This window comes from Zerene cesonia, chromosome 11, assembly GCF_012273895.1.
Source record: "Zerene cesonia ecotype Mississippi chromosome 11, Zerene_cesonia_1.1, whole genome shotgun sequence".
In the NCBI taxonomy this organism is placed as follows: domain Eukaryota; kingdom Metazoa; phylum Arthropoda; class Insecta; order Lepidoptera; family Pieridae; genus Zerene; species Zerene cesonia.
This window is the reverse complement of record NC_052112.1, coordinates 7,349,518-7,376,917: the sequence shown is the minus strand read 5'-3', so window position 1 is coordinate 7,376,917 and position 27,400 is coordinate 7,349,518. Positions and strand designations below refer to the sequence as shown.

Here is a 27,400-nt window from a genome sequence, read left to right as displayed (position 1 = left end):
CGGTTCCAATGAAGAGAGTAGATTAGAACCGGAATAAGTATTCACAAATGTAGTTCTATATTGCGTTTGCGTATTAGTGCGAATGTGAGGGACCGGCATCAACTAATATATATCGAACTTTTAGACAAAGTTAGTTAATTATTTATTATTTTCGTGAAATAAACTCCAGCTCAAACTTATTGCCGTAGGAGAAATAGGTTTTTGGCATTGACAGGGATTGTCATAATATGTCAATTGTCATATTTCATGTTTCGGTTGGCAACGTAAAATTAGCAATTTCAAAACAATATAAAAGATCTTTATTCTTTAATTTGAATTCAATGATAAAGAGGGTATTTGGTGCTCAAAAGGTTTTTATGAGATGTAGTAATAGTTTATACAACAGTTTATCAAATAATTCAAAAATGCCGTTCTACGCCGTGGCAAAAGGTCGGACCTCAGGGATTTATATGAACTGGGGTGATTGTGAGGCGCAAGTAAAGGGTTTTCCTGGAGCAAGATACAAGAAATTTAATACAGTTATTGAAGCGCAGGATTTCATTACAGTTAATAACGGCGGAAGTGCATCAACAAAACAGAAACCACAGAAAAGTCGTTCTAGTTTACCTTCAAGCAATAATAACCTTAAGAGGAATTACTCCTCAACGTCGAATAGTGCTAAATTTAACGATGATGTTCCTAAGAAAAAATCCAAGTCTAAACCTCGAACCCCTAGTACTGATAACAATAGTTCTGATGATGATTTAAACACTATAATTGTTAAACAGCTTGATGATATTGAGGCAAGACTAAAAGGTTTTGCAAAAGGTGTTGATAAGATTTATAAGAAGGGCTCAAAGGGTAAAACATCAATATTGATAGAACAGGAACAAGATGGTGACTTTAAAGTTGATGATCAAGGGTTTGTGCAGGTCTATACAGATGGAGCTTGTTCTGCGAATGGTCGAAAAGGTGCAAGGGCAGGTCTAGGGGTGTACTGGGGAGATGGTCATCCCCTTAACGTCAGTGAGCCAGTATCTGGGAGGGCTACCAATAATTGTGGAGAAATACAGGCAGCTACAAAAGCAATTAAACAGGCAATAGATAATGGTGTACAAAAGTTAGCTATTAATACGGATTCACAGTTTCTCATCAACTCTGTTACCAAATGGCTCCCAGGTTTGTTAAGCACTTCTATATACATGAATAATTTCTATTTTTTTATTTTTTAAAAATATCAGTAACATGTTAATATGAAAGTAGTTAAATTAATGAATATATATATCTTTCCTCCCACATCAAATATACTTCTAGGTTGGAAAAGAAAAGGGTGGAAACTACAATCAGGTGAACCAGTTAAAAATGAAAAGGATTTCAAAGAACTTGATAATCTTCAAAACAAACTGCAAATTAAATGGAATTATGTTGAAGCTCACAGAGGAGTCTACGGCAATGAAATGGCTGACCAGCTGGCAAAAGCTGGAGCAACTATGTATGTTAACTAAAAACTGTTGTTTGCAAGGGCATAGTAAGATTTTAAGTAAAAATATCCGGTCTATTCCTATGGTTTATGATATATTAATTGCATAAGATTTAAGATGTTATTTTAAGATCAAAATATAAAAATCTTCAGCTTTATTAATTATTGATTTATTCGTGTTATGTCCAGTATTAACTATTAGCTTTTAGCTCTACCAAACTAAAAACTTTCTTATCTTACACTTTTTTGGTCTGACTATTTTCATGTTATCCATTTCAAGTGCATTTATTTGTCACTTTTCCTAAATGATTTTCAATCAATAATGTATAATCTGCTGGACAGAAATTAATAGAATAATGTCTTGTATTGCTGTGATTGTGTAATTAAAATAATTTTTTCCCACAAAATAGTTTCATTTGTTTTCAAACCACAAAAAGAACCTTATTACTAAAACAGTATAAAGAGAAGCATACAGCAGTACATCTTTGTTCTCATAGTAAAGAATGTACACATTCTAGATTAAATAAAAGAAAATTTTACTTCAGACAATAATGTTTATTCAAAATTAAAACATATTGCATAAGCATCAACCAGATGCCAGAGAGAAGTATGTTATGTGAATATGTAATCCACATGCATTAAATAAAAATTGTACCATGTGTACATCTATTAATTATATTGCAAAAAATATGCTATTTTACCATTTTTCATCAATTCAAAAACTATCTGTTTATCAGTTTACCAATGCCTTACGCTAAAATTCTAGTTAATGCCTTAACATAGTGACAGAAAAGTTTCATCTTTTAAAAATATTTATATTTACATATTACAATATCATCTCTATTGAGAACTAATTTTAGACAACTATCTACTTATTATTATCAGTATTTGACATTTCGACCACATATTTAAAACATTAGTATGTTCTCACACTTCAGTAATAGGGTAAAACTTCTACCTAATAACTGAATCTCAAGGCAAAAAAACAAATCAGTAAACTGCACTGTGTATAAATTTTGTACAAAATTTAAATATCAATCATTATTTAGCTTTTCATAATAATGTTTAGTTTTATTCCTAAAAAAATTGCTCATATATTTACATACAAATGCAATGCAGTGAACTTAAAATTACCAGTCTTGGAGCTATTATCAACAAATTATTAGAGAAACTTTATGTGCATGAAATATTTTGCTATGATTTTTACATGTGTATTTTCTAGCCAATTAATCAAAAATTAAAATACAATATTCTATGATATCAAGCTTCCAATGAAATTATAGTACAACTTGTCACATAATGGAATTCAATATGTACAAAAATACAAATAATGGCCTAAAATGTTAATTTTACGACTGTCATCTATTTGTATACGATTAAGGTTGATTATTCGCATTATTCGCATACGTTAAATAAATATCTTTGTTTTTCGTGATAATTTAAAAGCCATAATTTTATCTTAATAAATATCACAATTTCGACATCATTAATGTTACAACAAAAATGCTATAGCACAGTATTTTACTGGTTTGATTAAGGTAAAAAAAATACATATTGTATGAGTGCCAATAGTTTTTACATACATATACAAGGAAAATAGAATATATGTACACTAACTGCACTGCGGAGTAGTAAAGAAACAACTTAGTAATTATTGCTAAAGTACACTTGAATAATTTTTTGTGGAACTTGCAAATTTCAACTTCTGATCTATTGACCGATATGATGCCAGAAATAAGTAATACAATATTGTATTTTGTAGTGTGATACAATTTAGTATTTGAATATTTTTATACATCATTGTAAAACCATATACTATGTTTGTGTCTGTCTTACACCTAACTCCATGTCAATGTTTCTATAATCACAATGATTGTTTACCATATTATGATTTATAAAAGTTTTCACTGCCCACTTGTATGAGCAATTGGTTATTATCAACAAATCTTTTTTTTGTAGTTTATATAAAATCTTCTACCATTTCAAATTTTGAGAGGATTGGATTACCCACTTTTCATTTGTCCTTTTTACATTATGACATATTTTGACTTTTTTTTTCTTATCACCACTTTTCATAACACAGGTAGAACTTTCCCCCATCACTTTTAGGTCACATCTATCACTGTCCACAAGTCTCAACTGCACAAATTGCAAGTTACACGTGGGCGTTGGCCGGTCCTACGTATGCACGTATTGGATTGCGTGCGGTCGCCGCGGTGAGTTCACTGCGTTGGCGCTGCCAACTATCAAGTAACCGCCGGAGGTGGTCACTTTCTTCGCGCCTGCCTCTTCGTTGTTCATTATCTAAAATTTCGTTTATGTTTATTAAAAACTTCTTTTTTTAATAAGAGATTTTTAAATAACGATGACCATCTGTGATAGTATGATACTTCGGCACTATAATGTATCTCAAATAAAGTTAGATTTTAGAGTTCGAAGAGATTCATAATATCCAGATTCTTTAATTTTTGTTTTATTTATTTATATTATGTATCAGGACTTATTTTATGTAGTGATTAGAAAAGTCGTATTTGTTAGTAAAGTTGTATAATTGTTTAGTATAAAGTAATAAATAATAAGTATCTATATCAATACCTTTATAAAAATGAACTGTATTGTATAATTTATACTCACTTGTTTATTAATAATTAGAGGCGATATATTCGGCGGATTGGGAGCTTTGTAAGTGCCCACGCACTTCATCGTTTGATTACCGCTACCATCTTCCATCACGCTCACTACAAAATATCAAAATAACGAAGTGAATCTGCTCTTTGATATATAAAAATAAGCGACATTATAAGCCACAACGCACTACAATTCACATGTAGACAAAATATAATGATTATGCTGATGATGATGATGATGAAAGAACTGAAGTCACAGCCATTGAATTTGGTAGGTTGCTAATAAATTAATTGTTATCTAAAAATATTCAAAGTACTTTCATTTACATTTATATTTACACAAAATTTCATTAAAAAAAATATATATATTTTAATGATTTTCAACGTTCTTTTTTCAAACCTGAAAACCATAATGTTAATGTGTCAAGAATAAAGAACAGTGCGCTTCAACTAACTTCGTGTACCTATGAGAGAGGTCTTCTGGTGCATCTGCTCAGTGGTGAACACACGCGTCGCGACCTTCCCGCCCACAGTCAGTGATGGGATTGGCGCGTTCTTCTGCAATGCCAGTGGCGGAAATAGATGCGTATTAATCGTTTGCTGGCATTGTTTCTTTTGTTGATTAATTTTGTGTGCATTTTTAGTCATAATTTAAACAAATTGCTATACAAAATATAGAAAGAAAAGAAACAATATTGTTTCAATTATTATAATAATATTTGGAAATAAACTAAAGCCTTATTAACATGCTATTGCCGTGGTCATATCAAAATTGATTTATTCTACATATTATTTGAACACAACAAACAGATAGACTTGCACATTTTCACATTTTTAAAGTCAATACTTAATTGAATTGCAGAGAGTGGAAAAGGTGATATTTTACATTTTTACCATAACTAATGCAGTAAACATTGAATAAATCTAGAACTGGACCTCAAAAACCAATGACAAAAACTCAAAAATTTCTTTTTTTTTCATTCAACTCTTGTTATCTTCCCAATATTGGAAATGAGCATCAATAGAATATAAAATAATTTTATATTATACTTACTGGTAGATCAGGAGCAGGTTGCAGTCTCTTGTGAATGTCTTTTGAGTTGCTGTCCTGTCCACCGTTATCCTATAAAAATAGTGTTGGATTTAACCCTTACATAATATATAGATATAGATTAGACACTAGTCTAAAATACTCCAGTGTGTGACTTCGGAAAAACCTTAAAAACATGATATTAAAGCTAGTGTTATAGTAAGATCTCAGCATTGTGATAATGATGTACTGGTAAAAAAAAACACGTAATATACTAGCGTGCGTACTAAGCGTACTAGCTGTGCCGTGCGATTACACACGATAAAAACAAGTATTTTTATAGGCCATATGTTATTCCGGTATATATAGCTTATATACATAACTTCAAAGTATTATTAAAATCCGGTAAGTGGTTTTCACGTAAACGCAACAAGTAAACGCAACAAATAAACACATAAATAACCCTACAAACTTTCGTATTTAATTATAAAAACAATTTATTAGTAGGTAGGATGATGGTATTACCTGGCTCTTGGGTTGCGTGCAGAGCGCGGCGTGGTGCGGCCAGTGCGCGCGCTGGCACCCGTAGTCGCAGTACGACGTGTTCCAACAGCAGTAGTACTGCGACTCTTGCATGCAGTTCGCGCACCTGTACAAGCATCATGCACGATGTACTGAAAATCTTATATACTCGTTTCGTTCTGTGGTTTTTGTCAAAACTCAAATAGTCTTTCCATTTGATTTAAAGCTGAACATTGCTATTGATTAATAGGAAACTGTTTGACTAGCGAATTTCATCAAAGTCAATATGTTGGTTATAGTGGCAATGAGCTAGAAATTTTTAAAGCTATAAATCCTTTATATAACAACTTAATTAATAATACAAATTTACATTTTGAACAGATTTTTATAACTTCTTTTTCTGGTATCATTTAAAATCGGACAAATTTAATATTTAATTATTTAATTACAATTTTTATACCACACAAGCGACAATGTTCACTCACCATTGTTTCGTCTTGGTCGCTTTGACAGCTGCCTCGAGTTCAACCTGAGCGTTTCTCCGCGCTTCGCTCACAACGCGAGCTTTCTCCTTGTCGAATGACGCTCGCATCTCAACTAGCGACAGCTCTGAAATTGTTTATAGGATTATTGTTTATGATGATGTTATTTTTGTTTGTGTAAATTTAACATAAATTATTTATCATTAAACATAAATATTAAATTAAATACATACATAAAATAGGTTATCACATTCTAAATATAAATAACATATATACGTAATGTATATGTATAATATAAAATAATATATATGTATAATAAATACCATAATTGTGTTTTAATTCATCGATCTCTTGCTTGTGCTTCCACTGCAATTGCTCCAGCTGCAACTTGAGTGACGTCACGACAGCCGCCGGCTCGTTGATTTTATCCAAGGAATCTTCTAGAAGTGTTCGGAAGAAATCCGTCAGCTGGAATGTCAATATTAATCGCTTTAGATTACTTTTTAAACATTTTGTGGTATAGTACAAGCAAGCCATAAACTATTAATTCGTAGTTCGTATTACATTTCATTCGTAAAATTATTTCAAATTATAAATGTTATAATAGGCATTATAGGCATCCTGGACTATTGGCGTAATATAAGATCCGAATATGAAGAAAGTGATCATTATATTAAAATATGCAACTGATAAGATTTGATGTAATATACAAAATACCAATAGAATATAATGATACGATGACTAATGCGATTTCACAAAATTTTCAATAAATGCAAGAATGACAAGTCTTTAAAATTGATAATTAATCAATACAATAAGCCCACCTTAACGGCATTTTGGTTGAGTTTGGCAGTAAGAGGCCCAGCTGTGGACGGGGGCGGTACACTTCCTATTGGAGTCGCTGAGTCGAACGGGTTCAGTAGCGGCCTCTGTTGTAGTCGAGGTAACTGTAAATGATTAATAAATAAAATGTATGCGTTAATATGAGAATTATAATTAAAGTATGAGAATTTTCGTACACATGTTTAGAGTGTCTTCGCCGATTCGCATTTATATATGTATACAATGGATATTTTCGTAACATAATGCACGTCTTAGTGGGAAGGTGGTTAGAGTTGTAAATCAAATTTCGAATGATCGTTAGCAAAAAACATACTATAATGGACTTAGTTTAAGATGGTTGGATGGATGGACGGTTTGTTGGTTATTCATAACAAGCAATGTATAATTTTCAATCTGTTTTTATCGTTTTTATCTTTCCCTATTCGTATAATTATATCGCGGTAAATGCTTCCTCTTACAAAAACCACTCATGTAGATTTCGGCGTTTCCATAATTCTAGTAAAAGGCCAATTTTTATTTAAATAGATAGCGAAATATGTATTCTTAACAAAACACATAAAACGATGTGAGCATTATCGTGAATAAATAATATTATTTTTACTGTAGAAACCACATTGAATTTTTAAATTTTAACTTTATGGCTACATGATTTTTTAAAAAATATTCGAACATCAAGGTAAATATGTACTCGATACATAGTTTCAATTTAGAACTAGTTAAGTCTTACCTCAGTAACAGCATCATCCGTCCTATTGTTAGCAGAGTTAAGTTGTGGGAGTATTGAAGCGACGCTCGCCGGAGTGGGCACGGCAACCAGCGTGCCTGCAGTAGTCCTGTCTCCTATACCGTTAACAATTGCAGTATTTGACGAGCTCTGCAATTTAAAATATTCATTTATACTTATGTATATAAAATATTAAGAAAGATTTAAATACGATTCTGAGTTGTCTGGATCAAGATTAGATGAAATAACATCTGTAGTAATAATATAAAGCTGAAGCGTTTATATCTTTGAGCATGCTGATCGTAGCAAGTATGCATGGATTTCAAAAGCTACAAGCACTTTGGATATGATTCCTGAATGCTATAGGTTTTATATGTAAGGGCGAAGCTAAGACGGGCTGCTAGGATAATATAAAGCCTATATGTACGAGTTTTTAAGCGTGTGAGCTATATTGAACGAACTAACTAAAGAGGTGTAGTTTCATGAAAATATATGAGATTGTATAACTTTTTCAACTTTGTGTTTCTATTTCAAGCCAACAAGCAATTTTTTTATTTGTTCATAATTTACTCACATCTACACTACCAACAGACATCATTGGTTGCAAACTAAACGTCCACTGTCCATTCAAAGACGTAATCAAAGGCACTGTATGCACATTGGTAGGCACTTGTCCAATTGCTGGTATTGAGCCCAGCGACTGTATTGTGGGCAATTGTGTCATTTTGGGTGTATTCGAACTGGCTATAACTGTTGTGGTTGTTGTGTTGCTCGTGAGGCTGACCATAGAGCCGATTGCGGAAGAGACGAGCGCTGACGACACTGTGTTTATGGTACTGCTGGCTGGAATTAAATGTAATTTTTTAGGTGAGGCATTCTAAATTGAAATAATAAAAAAAAAAACATTAAATTCAATATTTTGGTAAAGATATATTACTATACTGTAAGTGTAACTGTATATATTTATTTTAATTTTTTCGATTTAAGCCAAATAAATAAGTTTATCATATAAAGAAAAAAGAATAAGCAGATGTCCATGACTTACCGACACTCGAGACAGAAGCTTGAGATCGAGCATGTATTGTAGGCCCATTAACGATAACTGGCCTCGTGGGCCGCACCGGTGCCTGTGTGGTCGCCGGCTGAATGGGAATATAAACCATAGAGTTCTTAGAATTCAACTCCGAACGCCCTTCATCCGGCTTTTTCGGTTGTGGGAACGTTTTCTTTGCCTTTACGCGAATCTCGGTAGGTTTTGATGCCGTTTTCCTTGACAACGGCGACACAATCACTTTGTTTATTCGCACTTCGCGCAACCTGTTCACGGGAGGATTGACCGGCCGCAAATTGCACGCTTCCATGAGATCCATTTTTTCAGTTTGCCTGTCAGCGTCGTCAACGTCCAGTGGTTCCGTTTTGATTTCAATTTCCATGCTGTTCGTGGGTTTCGGTTGCGCTTCCGGTGACATCATACGTGCAAACGCTCTGACGCCGACGCGACCAACCGGCACGTCTGAACCGTCCCTTAGTTTTTGTAATTTGTTTGCCGCCTCTTTCATATTACGCACATTATCTGTACTAGTCGGTATGAAAATGCTAGCTGTGGAGTTGGGTTCGATCGTCACTTCAATAGTTTTAGCATTCGAGTTATTTGCGAATCCATCTTGCTGGTTAGTTGAGAGACTTCTAACACTAGTGATTGTGGGCATGCCTGTCCCGTTCGTGTCTTTTGGGGAATCTCGAGCTATCACTGCTAACGAAGTATCGTCGTCGAACTGCAAGCGATCTTTTGTAGATTTTGGCGTATCTTGTTTCGGAGTATTTTTATCTTTTTGTGTATCTGAATTCTTATCCTTTTTATCCTTATTTTTATTGGAGTTGGCATCTTTATTTGTCACCTTACTGGCATTCGGTTCCGATTTGCTATTGTTGAGCGATTTATTTCTAGATACTCTTATTTTATGTTTTATCCTTTCTTCCTGCTTCTCTTTGTCACTGGAACTGGACTTTTCAACCCGGGATGCTCTTGGCTTGGGCGATGGCTTTTCTGATTTATCCTTCAGACTACTTCTTTTAGGGGTAGAATTAGCAATAGGTGTACTAATGACAGGGGATTTCTCTTTTACTGGCTTTTCTGTGGTACTACTTGGTAGCACTTCATTATATTGCACGGAGTCTATACTTGTTTTCTCAATCTTGTCCTCAACAGGAGCCTCACCCTTTTCGTCTTGACCATTTTCTTCAGCCTTTTCAATACTTGAAGTTTCTCCAGGAACGACATCGGTAGTTTTAGTATTAACTTCTCCATTCACTTTACTTCGTTTTGGAGTACTTGCACCACTATCTATTTGTTTATCTGTCGAACTGCTATCAATTATTGTAATAACGGCCTCTTCTAGATCAGACCTGCGCCGTTTCCTTGTTGTACTTATTATTTCAGTTTCATCGTTTTCCATTGATTTATCTGATTCTCTATAATAACAAATTAAATTATTTCAGCAATTTAATTTCTACCATATATAGAGATTACTTTTAAACATATAAAAAATAAATATAAAACTTACATCTGTAGCTTGAAATCTTCATCTTTTTCAATTTCAGCGCCATCGGCCATTTTTCGTGTTTGTGTTTCTTCATTTTCACTTGTTTCGCTGAAACAAATAATATTGCTAGATTGTAGATTTTAGATACTTTCCCATCAAAAACTTTACAAAAACAAAAAAAAAAATGGTAGAATAAATCTTAAAGAAATCAAAAACGCCTCACCCGTCTATAACAGAACTCTTCGAACTTTTGGAGTTCGACCGGCGTTTCTCCTTTATTTTAGGTGAAGATGTTGAACCTTTCTCTTTGGATGGAACCTTTATTTCACCTTCAAAACTTGGTATCTATAACAAAGTTCAAAATTACATTAAATCTAAAATTCGTTTTACCAAATTAGTTGCAAAATAAATTAATAAAGATTACCATCATCTTTAATTGCTCAGGCAGCTTGCTCGGCTCGAATGGAGTCTTGAATGGTGGATATATGAATTTTCCATATTTTCTTGATATACTGCGTATGTGCTGTTCTGCCTCCTAAAATGCCAATAATTACAAGTTGTTACATTTTAGTTAAAATTGTTAAATTTTGTTTGATGATCTAAGTAATAAGTAATATTAATGAAATTAATGTATTAGTAACTAGATTAAGATAAAAATAATGTTTATCACACCTGCATACTATCCAATATATCTTGTCTCTTCGTTCGGAAATTGTTAGGATCCTTTTCAGAGTACAAGAAACAATCTTTAGCCGGCACCCAGGCGCGGTCGTGTGCGCCAAAGAATCTTACATCAACTAAACCAGCGTTGTTTATTGACATGCCTTTCGCCGGCCAGTAGGGAAAACCTAAAATAGAGAAGAGAGTATTCATATTTAACAATCATTACTTTTCCTTTGAAATTATATTTATAACATAAATAACTAAATTTATAAGCTTTTACGTTTCATTTCATAGATTATAGTTGCCTGTAATGTTGCAAACGTTACATATTTAATGAGTGAAGTCATGAAATAATGAGCCCGCAACCATATAATATAATGTAAAGAAACCAACCCTCCCTCCCCCCCCCTCTTTCACCCTCGCCTACCTTTAAGCTTAGCCCACAGCAGCACATGCGGCGTGGAGCACACATCGGTGAACCACGTGGGCTTCCGCGCATGCGCAGCCGCGTAGCACTCCGGGCATGCTTCGATCTCGCCCATCTCGGCGCGACACAGGCGCACCAGCGCACGCGCCGCGCCCGTCAACTTCGACTGCACTGAAATGTTCAAACCTACATTCTCATGTGAGATGGTAAACGAACAAAAGGTTGGATAAATAAATAAACGTAAATTAAAATATAAATTGATAACTCAAGAAAATAAACATGAAACATAAAAAAAATATAAATACAAAAAATAGTAACAAAAACAGTATTTGTACTGTCAATCTACATAAACTTTTCTGTAGTCTTTCTACACTCCTATCGTATTTGTTTATTAGTTTATTTTATAAAGATAAAAAGCCCATTGGAAACTTACATGTGTTAAATATAATACTGTTATGCAATATCCATTGAGCGTCCGCCATGAAAGCTTCAGTGCTTCCGTATAAACCATTAGTAATGTTTTGTTTCATTAGCGACAAATCCATTGGATGGACGACATATTTATCGTAATCTGGAAATGCAGTCCGATCCACGGGCTGCATGAAGGGTTCCACCTGTAATTATAAGAAAATATAATATTTAATAATAAATTTTTAACACACTTTTCTTAGCTTCTACCTGTATGTTTGTATGCTTGTTTGTTTGTATATATACGACCTTTAGACTCGATTTTGAACCACTTATAGTAGATACAATTGCTAAAAATTTGTACACTTATCAAGGATCTGTGCCAAACGCCAAAACAATAATTTAATGAGGTTCTTTTTCAATTCCTTACTTGTGTATCACTACACAGTGTAAAACATAGTCGCAAGTATGTTTGTCCCTATGTATGTAAAAATCTTTACAACTACGCAACGGATTTTGTGTATAATAATATCTATTACTATAGACTACTCCGAATTTAACGCTAGCGAAGCCGCGGGCCAATGCTAGTAGTGCATAAGAACAAATGACCACAAATATAGTGTTTTTTTTAACATTAGTTTATTTATTATTATTGAGCGATGTGCATTACAACTGCATTTTTATATGCCCATAATATCGATTATGCACAATCGCCCTACAGTTGTGCAATGTTTGTTGTAATAATAATTTATAGTATGCCCAACGAAATGCGGTTAATCTATTAAAAAGAAGTAGGCAATGTTATCCTTGCCTATTACCTAACTGTAAAATAAAAAAAATATATTATTTCTTATTGGCTAAAGATAGAAGAGATAGAATGGATTGAAGAGTATATGTAAAAAAAAAAAATTATAAGCCCCATAATAAATGAGATCGAATTTAAAATGTTAATAAATATTGATCTGATATATTCCTACATCTCATACTTTGACTCGATTGGGAAGATGAAACAAATTTTTATCAAATTGCATTACAAATAGCATGTAGGTAAGTACATATACTTGTTGTTTACTTTACATTTTAACTGATTAACGGATTTGTTGACTGAAATTAACTAGGTTCAAAGACGCTATTAATTTGCGTAAAAATGTACTTATGTAACGTGATCACGAAAGAAATATTCTGCGCAATCACTATTTTTATGTCCATATTTCAATGTTCGAAAAATTGCACGTACGACCCGAGAAAATATAGCTCGCGAATTAAAAAAAAACCGATGCAAATGTACCAAGTACCAACACATTCCACGTGAACATTTTATTATTAGCATGAGCGAGACGGGCATAGTGACGCATCCGTATTGATTATTCAACGCGCGAAAGAGACGGAACACGTGGCGTCGCCCCACGGCGCAGATAATATAACAAGGTCACTTTACCAACACGGCAACGCAGCATACGACACACATACGCGTCAATGAATTAATGTGGAGCTGGCGAAAGTATCAAAATATTGTATCTTGGTTTTCGCCGTAGCGTGCAACAAAATCTTATCGATTCTGTATTCGATTGTAGAAATTCATTTCAATGAAATCATGCTAACTTTTCTGGGTATTTAATTATATACGTAATTATTAAAAATAATTCATTATTAGTGAATCGCATCGACAATTAAGCAATACTTTCATTATTTAAACTGTAGCTGTATGAATGAATATGATATTAGAAAATTTACGGAGAATAAATTATGCACTTTTTATAATATATTTCAAGTTAGTTAGGTGTTCTTATACACCTCAAAATTTTCAACTATTACAATGAGAACATGGTAAATTAATATATTTTTAAATACCATATTAAAACTTAACATAAATTTACATGTTAAAACTTTCGAATGCCAGCGATATTTAATTATTTGGTTAAACATATTAAAATAATAATATGACAATTAAAGAGTATTCTAAGCAGTGAATTCTTGATAATTTTGTTTATTTGATACAATTTAGATGTCATTTTAAGTTTTTATTTCTACCAACATTCAATTGAAGTTAATTTAATTTGATCTTTCATAACCTAAGATTTTCGATTTTTTACAAAATATGAGTAAACATGTGATGCTATACAATCTAGACTTTTATGAATAACTAGTGGTTTCACCCGCGTAAGTCCGTATCCCGTAGGAATATCGGGATAAAAAGTTGCCTACATGTTATTCCACTTGTCAAGCTGTCTATTTACCAAATTTCATTGCAATCGGTTCAGCAGTTTTTGCGTGAAAGAACAACAAACACACACATCTTTACAAACTTTTGCATTTATAATATTAGTAGGAAGTAGGATTAGTAGGAAGGATAGGATTAATAACAACCCTTTACAGCCTAAATTTGCTGTAAAAATAAAGGATCTTAAAGGCAATTCAGCCGATTGAAATTATAGTTTATATTATGTCGAGTTTAAAATGTGTCACAGAAAAAACGTTTACCCCATTGAGATCCATCATTCTCGCCAATGCATGCTGCAGTAACTCACAAAGAAGCCCCAGAGAGATTTTCTTCATGGATAATGATCTGGAAACAATACATTTTATTGTTATTACTTTTTAAATACAAACAGAAATGATTCAATTTAAAAGTATTATCTATATTGCATGAAGTGATTTGCTTTTTTGAACACCCCAAAAAACTGGTTTAATGATGATGTGATATTTTTTAACATCCTTATATAGCAGCTAGCTACACCTGTATGTTTGTATGTAACAGACTCCTATAGATTTGATTTTGATCCACTTTAAACAGAACATTTAATTTAAACTTTATACACTTATCTAGGAACAGTGACAATACAATAATTTCACAAGTTTATCTTATATCCTGATTAGGATCACTAGTATTAAATGATTTCCTATATAAAAGTAAGTGAGACAATCAAGATACTATCAAAAAATAATGTTATAAAACACAAAATATCTAACAAATTAATAACAAGTATACAACATATTGTAATTTGTGATTGAACCAAGACATATTTTCACCCCCCTGCCTAGAGGAGGGTCATGTTTTTCGAATGTATTTATACCTATGTCTTTAGCACACCCTACTGTGTAAGTCAGTAGCAGGTTACATAATAATTATTAGTGTTTCATTCTTAAAAGAACTATGAAAATCCACACAAATTAATATCAAACTTCTTTAATTTAGTAATGCTAATATTATATTGCATAACTCACCTTGTATCTGAGCTCTCAGCATGCAAAATGCTCAAGCATTCAGGACAGACCCAGCTCCGTTCAGCATCTATCTTACTTCTTTCAGTAGTAGATAGACATTTGTAGTGATAGCTCCGCGGACACACTGTGCATTGCATAGGAGGATGACCTTTCTCATTGCTACCTTGTTCAACTGGCCAATTGCACCTCCAACAGTAAGGGTCTACTCTTAACTTTTTCTCTCCTGCCTAGAGAATGATATAAAAAATTGGTCTCTATAATATAATTGGCTTATACTTAATTTTGTCAATGAATAAACATCATTTTATTGCCAAAGGAAAGTGTTATTTCTGAGAAATGATTTTATTTAACTCTTGTAAGGAAAGTATAATCACAACCTTAATATTATTAGACTTATAAGGTCACAAACACTTAGTAAACAATAGAAGAATAGAAATGTTAAAATTATGTTATCTGCATACCACACGGTAGTTAATTATATGTTTTGTATCTTTTAATAGATGGAACTTAAAATCCATTGCTTTCTTTTCTTCCAAAGTTGTATAATAACTAATTTCTCAAAAATCTTTTTATATATAGCAATTAAATACTGATTTATATTAACATATTAGATTCCAATTATACTTACTGGTGATAATTGTGGTACTTCACCCAACTTTTTCTTCTTAGGTGAGGTCTCACTCTCCTTCTTCGATTCCAGTTCCTGTTCATCATCAGACTCACGAGGATATTTTCCAGTGACGGAGTTAAGGAACAGTTTAACCTTATTCACAAACTCTGGGTTCTGTGACCTCATTGAACGTTTTGTAGCTTTTTCTGACTTTTCGCTACAATTGCTCTTAGAAGACATATTACTATTACGCCTAACACTACCTATCTTCTCTGCCTCGAGAGAAGTATTCAAATTAGAATTTGAATTGTCTAAACATGTCCTGGACTTTCTTGTTTTGCTTGTCAATTGCGTACATTCACTAATTATCTTAGATTCTTTGGCAGACTTAATGAGGGACTTAAGCTCTCGACTTATGCTTTTATTGTGCTCCTTTTCACTTACATCAGAGCCAGTTTCAAGCTGAGAATCATTTGATTTATCACAAGGACTATCTAATGATGCTTTACATGATTCATCAAACTTCTGGCTGTCCCCATTTTCTAACTGTTCTATTGGTGCAGGTTGAGCTGTTTCTGACACAGGTTCAGTAGACTGTGTTGTTTCAGGAACAGAATCAACAGGGGATAGATTTTGTGTAGTTTGTGGCAACACTTTGTCCAAGGTATCTTCCGGAGTTGTTTCTGGCAGAAATTCCTGTGATAGCGAATTCTGACTGGGTAAGGACACCAATTTTTGTGGACTTTGTCTCAATGTTAATTCTGGAACCCCATCTGAACAATCTAATGATTCAATCTCATCATCATCATCATTCACATTTTCTTGGCTTGAAGTTAATGCCTTGTGAAAAGAATCAACAGTATTATCTGAATTTTCTAAATTATTATGTTGAGCTTCTAAAGTTGTTAGAGATTGCTTAATGTCTTCTATTTTAGAAGGTGTGATCACAACCTTTGATGAATGTACAAATTTTATGGGTGATATAGTACCTTTTTCTGGAGTAGGCTTCATTTTAGAGGATTCCTTGGACTTTAATGGTGAACCATCTTTCTTAGGAAATTCTTTTGAAACTATATGGAGTCCGTTCTCGTTTTCTGTAGCCGCTATCGGCGGACTTTCTGACTCCTCACTGCTTGAGTCTATCTCCATTTTCTCCACAACTATTACCATCTCAACATTACCCTTTGTTCGAGTAGCTTCCTCAGACTCTGGGACATCTGCTGTCGTCGAGGACACATCAGTCTCCCTATTAACATCCGAGTTATCCTCCATCTCCTGAATAAACAATTTACATAATATAAGTTTCTAAATTTATATACTCTTATAACAGATACATTATTGGGCGAAAAACACAAATATTCTGAATGAAACGCTTCTTAGCTTTGCGAATATAAATATCTAAATATTAGGACCGGTCATTGCCCAAGCTTAACCATTCAGCCAGCCAGCCTACCTACTTTCAACACAATCACAAATACATACAGAACCTCACCGCACGTTTTATTTATTCCGTCACTTTGTCTCGCTGATCCGCTGAACACACAACTATTTAATATGTTGTATAGAAGTTTCGTTCGCCCATTTATAACATATTGTGAAAGAAGAGGCAAAATTTAATAAAACAATTGAAAAATTTACTCATCGCCGTCTCAAACTGTCGTTTGTCGACTCTGTCTCTATGCTAATTGCTATCTCTGTCGTACCTACTTACGTTGTAGATTTTTTTAAACATCTGCGTTGTTTGGAAGTGTACATAGATGGAGCCAAGAGCAAAATCACATCAGTGTATCCTGCTCAAAATATATGTATTTGTCTCTTTTTTCCTTTTCCTTTTCTATTTCATAAATCTATATATGGGTATCTCTTTCATATATGTCGAACAAACGTTCAGTAATTTATAAATACTTAAACGATTAAGCCATGCTTTGTATTAATTTAATTCATGGAAAATTTTGGTAATTGTATAGAAACTTTCAAAATTACTTAAAATTTACAGGATTTATTACTGTAAAATTTTATGTGTAAAATTTTGAATTTCATTCATGCCAGAGCTTTATGCATGCATGAAAGAATAAATGTATAATAAACTTGAGCGATTGCAAATTATAAAAAAATTGTTGGTAACCTGAGCTTGTAACATAACACAATAATATTATTATACTCTACATAATGCGAATATATCGCTGTTTTGTATTATGACGAGTTACGACGACTTCTCCAAACGTGAGTTTGGTGTTGGTAGGTTGCTCTTATGTGTAGTTTTTAAATAAAACGAACTATATCGAAAGTTCATTTTGCAAATGAACGGTTTCACATAATTATGAAAGAAATGCTTTGTTACTTCACGCAACTACGTGGGTGCACAGAATTTTCGAAAAAGTATTTTTAATAACTTTTAGATATGTATATCTCATCAAATCTATATTTCAGCAAATAGCCTATATGTAAAACTCAATTTCATATATAAAGACCTCTATAAATCACATCTTTATTTGTGTATACGAGCACATGTATGCAAAAAAAAAACGTCAATAAAACGTCCATATTGCATAGTAATAATTGATGCTCTTTTAAAAAAATCTTGATGTACAGAAATGTATGGTTACTGTTTAGATATTTGTACAGAATGTTAATTCACTAGGCCAGTATATTATACTAATTAAAAAAAATATACTAATTACTAAGCCAGTGTATGGGGAAAAATGTTGTTTTAAAAATATATAATCTAGTCGTGCCGCGTGGTTTCACTCAAGAACGAACCCGTAGTAAAAAGTAAGTATTTCAATAGCTCATATGCTATTCTGATAGACAAGCTATATCACTGCAAAATATCAGAAAAATCCGTTTAGTGATTGTCGCGTGAAAGATTTTCAACTACAAACATACCTATATCTATGTTGTACCAATGTCATTCCGTATTGGACATTGGTTGTCAATAAATGACATTTGACAGCAGACAGCTAGAGTTTACACTTCAAGCTGGCAAATAATGCAATTATCAGTCGTTTTTTAAATTTTATCCAAAACACTAAATTCTGATGGAATTTATTGAGCTTATACTAATAAATAAGTTAGATGGTGTAATTTTAAAATATCCTCATCATGACAATGTAGACGGAACTGTATGTATCACAGGCCATCACCTCATTTTGAGTTCAAGAAAAGAAGGCGTTCGAGAACTATGGGTAATTTATTTATTTATGTATTTAGCAGTATTCAGATTTTGGTTACGTTAACTAAGCTCAATAATATCTAAGTAGATATTGTTTACTTTCATGATTTATGTTATTTTTTTCATCTTAAACTTTAATATAATATATGATTAATGATTGATATGATATGAATTTTTATTACAACAAACTGACTTTTGTTCACAGCTTCTTCACAAGAATATAGACTGTATAGAGAAAAAAGAAAACAAATTAAGTGGGGGTATAATTCAAGGAGGTTCATTATATTTAAAATGCAAGGATCTAAGAATATTTCAATTAGATATAAGTAGCACAACAGAATTGAATCTCGTTGCGCAGACTTTAGAAAATCTATCGAACCTACAAGACCCAAGCTTGTTTTATCCATTCTTCTATAGACATATGCATCCTATCATGGAAAATGGATATACATTATACAGGTAATATGAATGAAATGAATGAAATGAATGAAATGAATGAAATGAATGAAATGAATGAAATGAATGAAATGAATGAAATGAAATGAAATGAAATGAATAATGAAGCAAATAAGAAAAAGTTAAATATATCAGCTGATATATTTAACTATTGCTCAACGGTACAGTAACTTGTTCAGTGCATAATGTTGGGGCACAATTTAATACCATAAAAATACTTGGAATATAAGTATTTGTTATTATAAAAAAGTAATTAATGTAACATCTTATATAGTACTTTATTACACTGATAATAATGGAGTACTTCCTGTATGCTACTCCCACTTTTAGAGCTCACAAAGGACAAAAAGTTCAGTGAGATTAATATTTTAATTAGTCACATTAGTTTCCATAATATCAATGTAATATGTGTGGTTTTTTTGGCAAATATTTCTTTATACACTTGACTGGTATCCATTGGTATCAACTTTCAACCAGACTTTTTGTTTAAATACTTTTACTTGCTGTGACCCGCGGTTGAAACCGCGTAAGTCCATATCCCGTGGGAATATCGGTATAAAAAGTGCCTATGTGTTATTTCAGTTGTCCAGCTATCTACGAAGCAAATTTGATTGCAATCGGTTCAGTAGTTTTTGCGTGAAAGAGTAACAGACGCACACATACATATGCATCCATCCTCACAAACTTTCGCATTTATAGTATTATTATTCACCAATAGATGTCAGGAAGATATATATATATATACGAAAATTGCTTGTTTAAAGATATAAGATTAACTGCTGAATTAAGTAAACACAACATAATATTACTAATATGTTTCAGTATTGAAGGAGAATTCACGAAAGTGTTAGCAACAGAAGAATGGCGCATATCCCGTGTAAACCAACATTATACGGTCACACCTAGTTATGCAAAAGCAGTGGTGGTACCAAAAGTTATAGACGATGAGACATTATTAGCTGCGGCAAGTTTCAGACAGGGTGGTCGATTTCCAGTACTTTCTTATAGGCATAATAATGGGGTGTGTATACATATATCTCTTAATTATATCAAGTATGTGCTTCTGTAAATACGTCCTTTGTGTTTGTTTACAAAATGATCCAAAATTTACTAAAAATACAGATTTTAACAAATAATCATTACTTTTTTTTCAAAGACCATTATTTAATTGTATAAATTTTATTTCTGTTTTTAATTTTTATTTGTCTTCAATGAATGTATATGCTTCCCAGATTAATGAAATGATAATTTTTCTAATTTCAGGCTGTATTGTTAAGAGCTGGTCAACCACTATATGGCCCAAAACATCGAAGGTGTAAACCCGATGAACTTATTCTTAACTCAGTTGTTAATGTTGGAATGAAAGGCATTATTTATGACTTAAGAAGCACTAATTCAATATCACAACATCAAAACAAAGGTATTCACATATATATTTGTCCATTACATCAGAAATTATGAAATATTAATTACTCGGGATCCGTCCCCGCTTTGCTCTTGGTTCATATATAGCCTATAGCCTTCCTCAATAAATGGGCTATCTAACACAGAATTTTTCAAATCAGAACAGCAGTTCCTGAGATTAGTACATTCAAACAAACAAATAAATAAAATCTTCATCTTTATAATATTAGTATAGATGAATAAAGGCTGATAGAAATAACTACATTTGATCTATTATACTTTTAAAAATAAAAATGTAATATTTTTTTCGGTGAAATGCGGGAAGTACATTGTCAAAGCAGCTGAAGCAGATAAAGAAATATGATATAGTAAAAACAAATTATGATTGTAGGAGGTGGTACGGAGAGTGCGGCAAACTACTCCCAGTGGAAAATATACAATAGATCCATGGATGATGTTGATAATCAACAACAGTTATTAGAGAGCTTTTCCAAGTTAATTGAAGGTAAAAAAGAAATACTTTATTTTGTTACATTACATGGTCATATAATAATTTCAGGTTGTATACATATCCTACTATATCTTGTAGAGAGATATATTTATTGAGTTATGTATCCCTATAAGGTGTTTTTATTAATTATTATTATATTGAATTTGTACATATTGAATTTTTTTATTTTTTAAAACATATTTTTTTTTAGCATGTCTAGACAAAGAGATATCATCGGACAAGTGGATCTCAAGATTGGAGTCGTGCGGTTGGCCGGAGTCAGTTCGCAACTCGCTTCACACGGCATGTATTATAGCGCAACACATACACCATGTGAGTATATGAAATATGTTGGAGTTTTTTAATGTAGTTATAGGCTTTTCATGTTTAGGGCAGTGTACTCTTGATTCTTTTACAGATTTTGTTAATGAAATTATAACCAACAATATATTTCTATGACCTTGAGTCTAATATTGTAATTAACTAGCTACGACTACGACCCGACAGACACCGTCCTGTTTTCGTGTCAACTGTCAAATGGTCGAAGATTTAATAACTTCAGATTTTTCCTATCATAAGACCTTATTTTTCTTATCATCAGTAGGACCCTTTTTTTTATAGTGGGCATATCTTACATAGATACCCGCGGCCCCCGGGGAAAAGCAGCCGTGGATTATGTCGGATTCTTACCGACTAAAACCGACTTGTATTCCGACAAGCCGCTTTCATGAAGGGGTCACGGGAGCCGGTTAATATACGCCCGCGACCATCAGTAGGACCCTACAGACAATAAGAAAAAAAACCAAAAAAAAATAGCGTAATCGGTCAAGTTCACACGTAATGCTGTCACCAAAATAAACAGGGAATCATATATAGACATATACACTAAGTGCCGAAATGACTGCGCCGAACAATGCTGTTTGTCTTTCCATTCTTTATAAATCATACGAATCTATTTTTTAATTGTAAGTGTGAAATGTCGAAGCTGAAAGAAACTATAGATTTCTGCATAGTTCAAGCACCATATTACAAGTTAATTAGTAAACTCCATAATATAACAATCAACCTAACTCAGTAATGGCATATATAGTATATTGTTTGCAGAAAGGTGAACCAGTTTTAATTCATGGTACGCGTGGTGAGGATGCAACATTGCTTGTCTGCTCTCTGGTGCAAATTATACTGAGCCCTGATTGTCGAACTATCAGAGGGTAAGTGTAATTTTTTCAATAAAAATAGCATTATATAATGAAATAAAGTGTCCAACAAAACCTACAAAGATTTTAGGGTTATTTGTGGTAAAAACCGCCTGCGCTATTTGTATCCATATATTTTATGTTTCGTACGGTGAGCGGGGAAGTCAGAGGCCCGTTTCTTTTTCCTTACCCCTTCCATTTCTTCTTTCCTGTTATCCTTTCCTTATCCCTTATTCTTTAAGCGGGCAAAGCATCCATAAAGGCACTACCTCTGCATATATTCATGGACATTGGTCGTCGGCTACCATCAGATGAACCACCAGTTACGTTGGCCGCTATGACTTAAAAAAAAATCTCCGTGTAATCTATTATGCATCACCGGGTACACGTCCCCAGGCTGCAAGCGCTAATAGAGCGCGAGTGGCTGCAGGCGGGGCACCCGTTCGGCGCGCGGCTGCGCTGCGGGCCGCACGCGAGCGCGCCGCGCGCCGCGCCCACCTTCCCGCTGCTGCTCGACTGCGTGCGCCAGTTCCTCGAGCAGTTCCCGTGCAGCTTCGAGTACCGGCAGTCGTTCTTGATCGCACTCTTCGAGCACGCGTACGCGAGCCAGTTCGGTGAGTGTGCTGTGGGATTGGAAGAAAAATTATCATCATTTTTTTTTGTATTTACTCAGTGGAAGCTTTGAGAATTTTAGAAAAGTTCGGGATAAAAAATATTTGTTCTGCTTCTGTAGGCATTTTTTTTTTAAATAATTGATGTATTGATTTGTAAGTAAAACTTTCCATTGTTTTTTCTATGTAATCAAAAAAAGTATGTTCATCTCAAAGTATGCTAAAATCAAATGTATGTCATATGAAAGTAATGCTAGATTTTCCACTAGGAAATGCAAGGAATATACGTAACTTTGAGCATACTGTTGTACCAGTACATTTAACATGCGTGCGAACACGTAAAACACACAACGTGTGATGTTACTGGGAGATGGAGGTGTTGTTATCGTGGGGAGAGAGGAGGGAGTGAATTTTGAATCCCTTGAAGAACACTATCCTAAACACGTGATCAAGAATTTAAATAAAAAAAAAACTTGGGACATTTTTTTTTGTAAGAAAATTATGTTTTAAATATTATTCCAGGAACATTCCTCTGCGACAGTGACCAAGAGCGCGAAACCCGTGGGGTCTATCAGCAGACAACCAGTATATGGTCATGGATCAACCAGCCAGATGAGTTGTCCACATACATCAATCCGCTGTACGATCCCACACCTAATGTCATATGGCCGTCTGTTGCACCTATGAGCTTCGTAATATGGGAAGGTAAGGCACGTACACGTACTCTTTGAATCTCTCTCATTTAATCGATTATATAAACGGAAAAAAAACTATAAACGAAAAGATTATATCCATAACATGTTATTTTGGACAAAGGACTGAAATGATCCCATTTCAATAGCACTGAAAGTAAAAACAGATGGACATGCAGAAATATCTGTATACACTATTATTCGATTTTTTTTATATTTTATATATGCCAAGATTATAGAGCAGGTTTTTTTTTACTTTTTGTGTTTTTCGACGAGTAGTCAACGAAAGTTCTCATGGAAATGAGAGGATGTTTGATAGAGGAAAAAATTGCCTATATCATCTCTAGCCTCTAACTATCTCCAGACACCAAAAATCACTACCAAACTGCGACGTGAAAAAAAGACAAACATATGTTCCGCAAAGTGATCGACGATGATCACATCACTCATCGGTTCGTTTACTTATCTTTCACAAAAGTAGGATATTAGTAAGGAGGAGGATATAACTCAGGTGTCCGTTTCCTTTTCATCACCACTTCCATTCCTTCTTTCCAGTCGTGAATCCTATCCTTACCCCATACCCCTTAAAAACGGACAGGGCATTCGCAGAGGCACTACCTCTGCGCATGTTCATGGGCGGTGGTGATCGCTTACCATCAGGCGAACCACCAGCTCAGTTGCCCGCTGTGACATAAAAAATAAGAAAATAAAATCTTTTATCACAGAACTGTACCTCCGCTGGCTGGTCCCGCAGCACACGGAGGAACGCGAAGAGCAGTACAAGGTGATACGGACCAGGGAGCAACATCTGCGCTCGCAGGCGCAGCAGTTGCGCAGGGAATTGCTCGATCTAGCCGCACAGTACTATAATAAGGGTGATAAATAGACAATACTGGCTATAGACAATGGAAATATTTTCTTATATACAAAAAAATGCACTCATTTTTGTGTTTGTAACGGCTTCTAATGAAGCTTGGCGATTAAACGAAAATGATTAATGGAATGCTATCTTACGCTTGGTTTCAAAATACAAATATGTATTATTCGATTAATGCTCTTAAAGCTTTAGTTTTTTTTTTGTTTTATTGTGGTTGAAACTATTCTTCGTCTCGAATTTATTTTTTGGTCTGAAAGCAAGATTTTATAAATTGAATATAGACGCCATCAAAAAGTTTTGCCCAGTTTGTATTTTGATGGCGTCCTTCAAAATTTGGGGAAATATTTACTTTCCTTGGGTGTTTTGAATTTGTTTTGCATAATGTGTAATTATTATATTGTAATTAATACAACTTAACGAGATATAATAGTTTTCTATTTCATTTATTTTATTAAACAACAGGTCGGACCTACAACAAGAGGCTCTCTTAAATCGGTAGTTTTGTAGTAGGCTGATGAATTAATTTTTAGTGAATAAATCAAACGTTTTATATAAAGTAAGCAAGTTTCATACAAATATAGCAAAAATATAAAGAAATATTAATAAGGGGACTTAAATAGTTTCCGTCTATTTTTATTGGCTAGTTTTGGTAATTTTAATTTTACATTCGTAATAGAAATCATGACATATTTTTTTTATATTATTCTTTCAATATGAGAGTATCTAGTCGTTTAGAAACTTGGTTATATATAGACCTAATTTATGATTTGTAGCATTCTATAATATGTGTTAATTTAATTCTTTGTTAAGATTTTATTTTTCTGTACAATAACTTGTTTTATGTATTTTTTCTAGTGAGTACTTAAAATATAAAAATATACATTAGTAAATAAGAGTTAAGTGTGTATTTTGAACATTTTAATAGTTTAAAACTCTAATAACTCTGAATATCGTTAATTAATAACCAAAACCAAACTGCCAAAAGTGGACACCTATTTTATATTTGTATTGTTAATGTAATGTATAAGCATTTAAATCTTAATTATACATACAAGTTGATTTCATTTGTCAAATTAAAAATATAGTTATTATGTAGTTAATAGAAGATTTTTTAAAAAATTTCATGAATTATTAAATATTTGAAAATATGGCTTGGCTGGCTTGGCCGTGGCTTATAATTCTGAACTGAAACTTTGGCCTAACTGCTTAAAAGGTAATACCTAAACAAATAAAGATATACATACATATAGTAGTAAAAGTATAGGTAACAATGTATCTTATTGTATAATCGATTTGTAGCTTGTTATTTGAGTAAATTTTCTTTTGAACAATATTTGTTTGTTTGTAATGAATAATAATTCCAAATAGTTTCATAGTTTTTTTTGCGAACTTTAACAATAATTAAGATATAGGAGAGAAAAAATATATATATAATAATTTATTTTCAAATATAGTATTTCGTTTGATAGTAATGCTATGGGTAGAAATAATATATAAATACTATAATCTAAAAATATCCTGTGTTATTATTTACATAAAGCTATTATAAAAAAAGTTTGGGTGCCTGTCTTTTGTAACTATTTTAAATATATAATGTAAATGTTAATAACTAAAGATATAAATAAGGTATTCCTAAGATTTGCGCGCGCTCTCAGTAACGCTGTCTTTTATGGAATCTATATGTAGGCATACTCATTATTTAAATTAGTTTAGATGAGAATAATTAAATAATTGAGTTTAGAGCATAGCTCCATATCATATAATTCATTGGCGTAACACGATTAGATTAAGCGTCACCAGTAACTTGTGTTTTTTTAAATAAAAAAAATAATTTTAAGAGCTTTTGTAATGTGTGGTATGTTACAGTTTAGATGTGTTTTCTCCTACTACGCGTATTTCCTCGTTAAAAATAGTTATATTTGGGTCCATACTAGTTTCTGTTTGAGTGGGAAATGCCCTAAAGTTGATTCTGACATGGTGAATTTTGTGAAGATGGATGTATCATTGTTATTCTTTCATGCGAAAACTAGTGAACGGATTTTAATGATACTTCGCAGTGATGTAGCTCAGGTCCCAGAATGACTCACTTATAATAATCCTTATACATTTTATTTTAAGTTTATAAGTTCTTATTCTTTTCTTACCAAACATATTTTAAGTCTTTATTCCTGTTTAGCTTTTTAGTATATTGACAATTAAAAAATAATGTGCATTAATTAATTTAAAATGTAATATGTCAATTTGATACATGTAGATAAGAGTATATTTATTGTCAATTAAAGTATCGCAGCAAAAACGTGTTTTATTATTCAAATAAAGAACTTAAGGATTTAAGCTTATACTTTTGCCTGCTTGTTTCTAGTGTTTGTAGGTGAACGGATCTAGTAAATGAAATTAATTTATTCACCTTCGAGCCAACAATAAATACCCTAAAGAATATTGAAACTAAATTATGGAGAAGAAAAACTAATAAAGCGAGAATAACATTTGTTTAACAGGGTTGCCAGTTTATTTAACTAAGCGTTTATATCAAATATTTGTATCTACTACTAGAGCGCAGGATTACTATGTGGCTTCAGGCTATACGGCATTAAGAACTTTGAACTTATGATTTTTGGACATCTCGATATTTTCATTATGATGTTTTCCTTCGCCAAGGATTTACACGCTCGTCTGGTCTCGAATCGAATTTATCAAAATAGGTTTTCGCTCGCGGCTGCGCCTGCGTAGTCTAAGATAAAAAATAGACTGTCCTGGTGTTTCACTTGCATAGGTCCCGTTTTAGTGGGATGTCCGGCCAAAAAACTAATTTGTCGCTTTTCTGTGGGGTCACAATCTTTGTGTCTAATTAGATTCAAATCGGTTCTGTCGTTTAGGTGCGAAAAAGAGTTACTTTCGCATTTATGATATTAGTAAGGACTTACTAGTAACAATAGAAA

General features: G+C 33.1%; 3 protein-coding genes across 9 annotated transcripts; 2 read left to right on the top strand and 1 right to left on the bottom strand.

Annotated features, from left to right (window-relative positions):
* The first annotated feature begins 242 nt into the window (after window positions 1-242).
* On the top strand, window positions 243-1,854 carry LOC119830431 (ribonuclease H1). Its single transcript, XM_038353457.1, has 2 exons — window positions 243-1,158; window positions 1,294-1,854. Exons 1-2 carry the CDS (start codon window positions 321-323, stop codon window positions 1,482-1,484), a joined length of 1,029 nt encoding a protein of 342 aa, XP_038209385.1. The 5' UTR covers window positions 243-320; the 3' UTR covers window positions 1,485-1,854.
* A 139-nt stretch (window positions 1,855-1,993) lies between these two features.
* LOC119829923 (protein kinase C-binding protein 1-like) lies at window positions 1,994-17,251 on the bottom strand. 7 transcript variants are annotated; one of them, XM_038352657.1, is made up of 21 exons: window positions 17,046-17,251; window positions 15,582-16,838; window positions 14,954-15,180; window positions 14,210-14,294; window positions 11,754-11,934; window positions 11,321-11,506; window positions 10,903-11,078; window positions 10,655-10,765; window positions 10,454-10,575; window positions 10,252-10,338; window positions 8,733-10,159; window positions 8,262-8,530; window positions 7,691-7,837; window positions 6,945-7,067; window positions 6,444-6,588; window positions 6,124-6,247; window positions 5,642-5,765; window positions 5,141-5,209; window positions 4,542-4,653; window positions 4,094-4,197; window positions 1,994-3,763 (listed from the first exon to the last, which is right to left on the bottom strand). In XM_038352657.1, exons 2-21 carry the CDS (start codon window positions 16,833-16,835, stop codon window positions 3,638-3,640), a joined length of 5,199 nt encoding a protein of 1,732 aa, XP_038208585.1. In that variant the 5' UTR covers window positions 16,836-16,838; window positions 17,046-17,251; the 3' UTR covers window positions 1,994-3,637. The 7 variants fall into 7 exon arrangements, with proteins under 7 accessions (XP_038208585.1, XP_038208584.1, XP_038208586.1 ...); XM_038352656.1 differs by having other exon boundaries at window positions 17,056-17,251; XM_038352658.1 differs by having other exon boundaries at window positions 4,551-4,653; window positions 17,056-17,251.
* Window positions 17,252-18,521: 1,270 nt separating this feature from the next.
* On the top strand, window positions 18,522-26,757 carry LOC119830264 (myotubularin-related protein 9). The gene is made up of 10 exons (XM_038353220.1): window positions 18,522-18,748; window positions 18,941-19,194; window positions 20,014-20,212; window positions 20,455-20,611; window positions 20,987-21,100; window positions 21,297-21,418; window positions 22,190-22,296; window positions 22,678-22,895; window positions 23,415-23,597; window positions 24,310-26,757. Exons 1-10 carry the CDS (start codon window positions 18,602-18,604, stop codon window positions 24,468-24,470), a joined length of 1,662 nt encoding a protein of 553 aa, XP_038209148.1. The 5' UTR covers window positions 18,522-18,601; the 3' UTR covers window positions 24,471-26,757.
* Window positions 26,758-27,400: the final 643 nt, after the last annotated feature.

Excerpts from the sequence above, each read along its gene's own strand:
- LOC119829923 (XM_038352657.1), bottom strand. The coding sequence starts at position 16,835 with ATGGAGGATAACTCGGATGTTAATAGGGAGACTGATGTGTCCTCGACG. Across the intron at positions 11,507-11,753 it reads CAGTATTATATTTAACACAT|GTTTGAACATTTCAGTGCAG; the intron begins GTAAGTTTCCAA and ends ATGAGAATGTAG. Across the intron at positions 10,339-10,453 it reads AAGAGTTCTGTTATAGACGG|CGAAACAAGTGAAAATGAAG; the intron begins GTGAGGCGTTTT and ends TATTTGTTTCAG.
- LOC119830264 (XM_038353220.1), top strand. The coding sequence starts at position 18,602 with ATGGAATTTATTGAGCTTATACTAATAAATAAGTTAGATGGTGTAATT. Across the intron at positions 20,213-20,454 it reads CTTATAGGCATAATAATGGG|GCTGTATTGTTAAGAGCTGG; the intron begins GTGTGTATACAT and ends TTCTAATTTCAG. Across the intron at positions 22,896-23,414 it reads CGCGTACGCGAGCCAGTTCG|GAACATTCCTCTGCGACAGT; the intron begins GTGAGTGTGCTG and ends ATATTATTCCAG.
- LOC119830431 (XM_038353457.1), top strand. The coding sequence starts at position 321 with ATGATAAAGAGGGTATTTGGTGCTCAAAAGGTTTTTATGAGATGTAGT. Across the intron at positions 1,159-1,293 it reads TGTTACCAAATGGCTCCCAG|GTTGGAAAAGAAAAGGGTGG; the intron begins GTTTGTTAAGCA and ends ATATACTTCTAG.